Source organism: Embiotoca jacksoni, unplaced genomic scaffold (genome assembly GCF_022577435.1).
Source record: "Embiotoca jacksoni isolate LCO1_2020_lvr unplaced genomic scaffold, fEmbJac1.0.p SCAF_68, whole genome shotgun sequence".
NCBI classification, from domain to species: Eukaryota; Metazoa; Chordata; class Actinopteri; family Embiotocidae; genus Embiotoca; species Embiotoca jacksoni.
Window position 1 is genome coordinate 684,062 of NW_027185423.1, and position 2,500 is coordinate 686,561.

The 2,500-nt window shown below is 46.9% G+C and overlaps 1 protein-coding gene across 1 annotated transcript in view; it reads right to left on the reverse strand.

The window, feature by feature from the left end:
* Positions 1-2,500, reverse strand: part of corin (corin, serine peptidase) — a 21,509-nt gene that overhangs the window by 10,006 nt on the left and 9,003 nt on the right. The window contains exons 7-8 of the mRNA XM_069175490.1: positions 1,300-1,407; positions 78-188 (exon numbers count right to left, since the gene is read on the reverse strand). Of these exons, the coding sequence (XP_069031591.1) occupies positions 78-188; positions 1,300-1,407 (219 nt within the window). The remainder of the gene's footprint in view (positions 1-77; positions 189-1,299; positions 1,408-2,500) is intronic.

Below are 2,500 nucleotides of genomic sequence, written 5' to 3' on the forward strand. Positions count from 1 at the left end.
ATCGGTGATTCAAATTCTGGTGTTTTATTTTGAAAAGCTGAGCTGGGATGCATCGTTCGGTTGCCACGGTGACTCACAGCAGTTGAGCTCGTCGCTCTTGTCCAGGCAGTCGTGGTCTCCGTCACACAGCCAGTCTCTGGACACGCAGCGACCGTCGCCGCATCGGTGCTCACGGGACAGGTTACACACTACCAACACACACACACACACACACACACACACACACACACACACACACCACAGTCTTGATCTCTGCCTGTTTGTGGTTTCTGGGATCAGACTCGATGGTTTCTGTCAAATAAAAATGGTAAGCGGCGTTTGGGTCGGTAACCATGGCAACGCGCTGCAGAGACCTAAAGGGGAGGAGCCTCTGGTCCACGTGGAGGGATCACGGAGAGTTCGTGGAGGTTCAGTTTCCTGCAGCTGCTGATATGTGACCACATGCTGCTGACCGGGTCCCCACAAAGACCCAAGGACCACAAGTGTGTGTGTGTGTGTGTGTGTGTGTGTGTGTGTGTGTGTGTGTGTATGTGTGTGTGTGTGCGTGTGTGTGTGTGTGTGAGTGTGTGTGTTGTGTGTGTGTGTGTGTGTGTGTGTGTGTGTGTGTGTGAGAATGAGTGTGTGTGTGTGTGTGTGTGTGTGTGTGTGTGTGTGTGTGTGTGTGTGTGTGTGTGTGTGATGGACAGGTGTTGGATTCCCTCAGATGGACTTCCCCCCTCTGTGTGTGTACATGTGTGTATAAATAAGTGTGTGTACGCAGCTCCATGCTGAACTCTTTACTACATTACACTTCAGCTCAAGACCTGCCAGCAGAACAGTTCTACCGGTTCTAAAGGTTCTAACGGTTCTAAAGATTCTAACGGCTCTAAAGGTTCAAAAGGTCCTACAGGTTCTAACAGTTCAAAAGGTTCTAAAGGTCCTAATGGTTCTAACGGTTCTAAAGGTCCTAACGGTCCTAATGGTTCTACCGGTTCCAAAGGTCCTAAAGGTTCTAAAGGTCCTAAAGGTCCTAAAGGTTCTAACGGTTCTAAAGGTCCTAAAGGTTCTAAAGGTCCTAAAGGTTCAAAAGGTCCTAAAGGTTCTAAAGGTCCTAAAGGTTCTAAAGGTCCTAATGGTTCAAAAGGTTGTAACTGTTCTAAGGTTCTAAAGGAGGTCTTTTAAAGTTCCTCCATTTCAGCATCCTTTATTCATTTACTGTTTTCAGCCGTCAGAGAGAACGAAGGTAACAACGCGATGGATTAACAGAGACACACAGAGATCAGAGGACAGAAACACAGTAGAGACGGTGTGTGTTCTCACCACAGTGGAGTTCATCACTCAGGTCTCCACAGTCGTCGTAGCCGTCACACACCAGAGGAGGAGGGAGACAGCGGCCGGTGTTACACCGAAACTCTCCCTCAGAGCACGCTGTGGAGAGACGTGGAGGTCACATGATCACCTCCTCTCTTCACATGATCACCTCCTCTCTTCACATGATCTCCTCTCTTCACATGATCACCTCCTCTCTTAGCCTCTTTTCACATGATCACCTCCTCTCTTCACATGATCACCGCTCTTCACATGATCACCTCCTCTCTTCACATGATCACCTCCTCTTTTCACATGATCACCTGTCTTCACATGATCACCTCCTCTTTTCACATGATCACCTGTCTTCACATGATCACCTCTCTTTACATGATCACCTCCTCTTTTCACATGATCACCTCCTCTTCACATGATCACCTCCTCTTCACATGATCACCTCCTCTCTTCACATGATCACCTGTCTTCACATGATCACCTCCTCTCTTCACATGATCACCTCCTCTTTTCACATGATCACCTCTTCTCTTTACATGATCACCTCCTCTTTTCACATGATCACCTCCTCTTCACATGATCACCTCCTCTCTTCACATGATCACCTCTCTTCACATGATCACCTCTTTTCACATGATCACCTGTCTTCACATGATCACCTCCTCTCTTTACATGATCACCTCCTCTTTTCACATGATCACCTGTCTTCACATGATCACCTCTCTTTACATGATCACCTCCTCTTTTCACATGATCACCTCCTATTTTCACATGATCATCTCCTCTTCACATGATCACCTCCTCTCCACATGATCACCTCTCTTCACATGATCACCTCCTCTTCACATGATCACCTCTCTTCACATGATCACCTCTTTTCACATGATCACCTGTCTTTACATGATCACCTCTCTTCACATGATCACCTCCTCTTTTCACATGATCACCTGTCTTCACATGATCACCTCCTCTCTTCACATGATCACCTCCTCTTCACATGATCACCTCCTCTCTTCACATGATCACCTCCTCTTTTCACATGATCACCTCTTCTCTTTACATGATCACCTCCTCTTTTCACATGATCACCTCCTCTTCACATGATCACCTCCTCTCTTCACATGATCACCTCTCTTCACATGATCACCTCTTTTCACATGATCACCTGTCTTCACATGATCACCTCCTCTCTTTACAT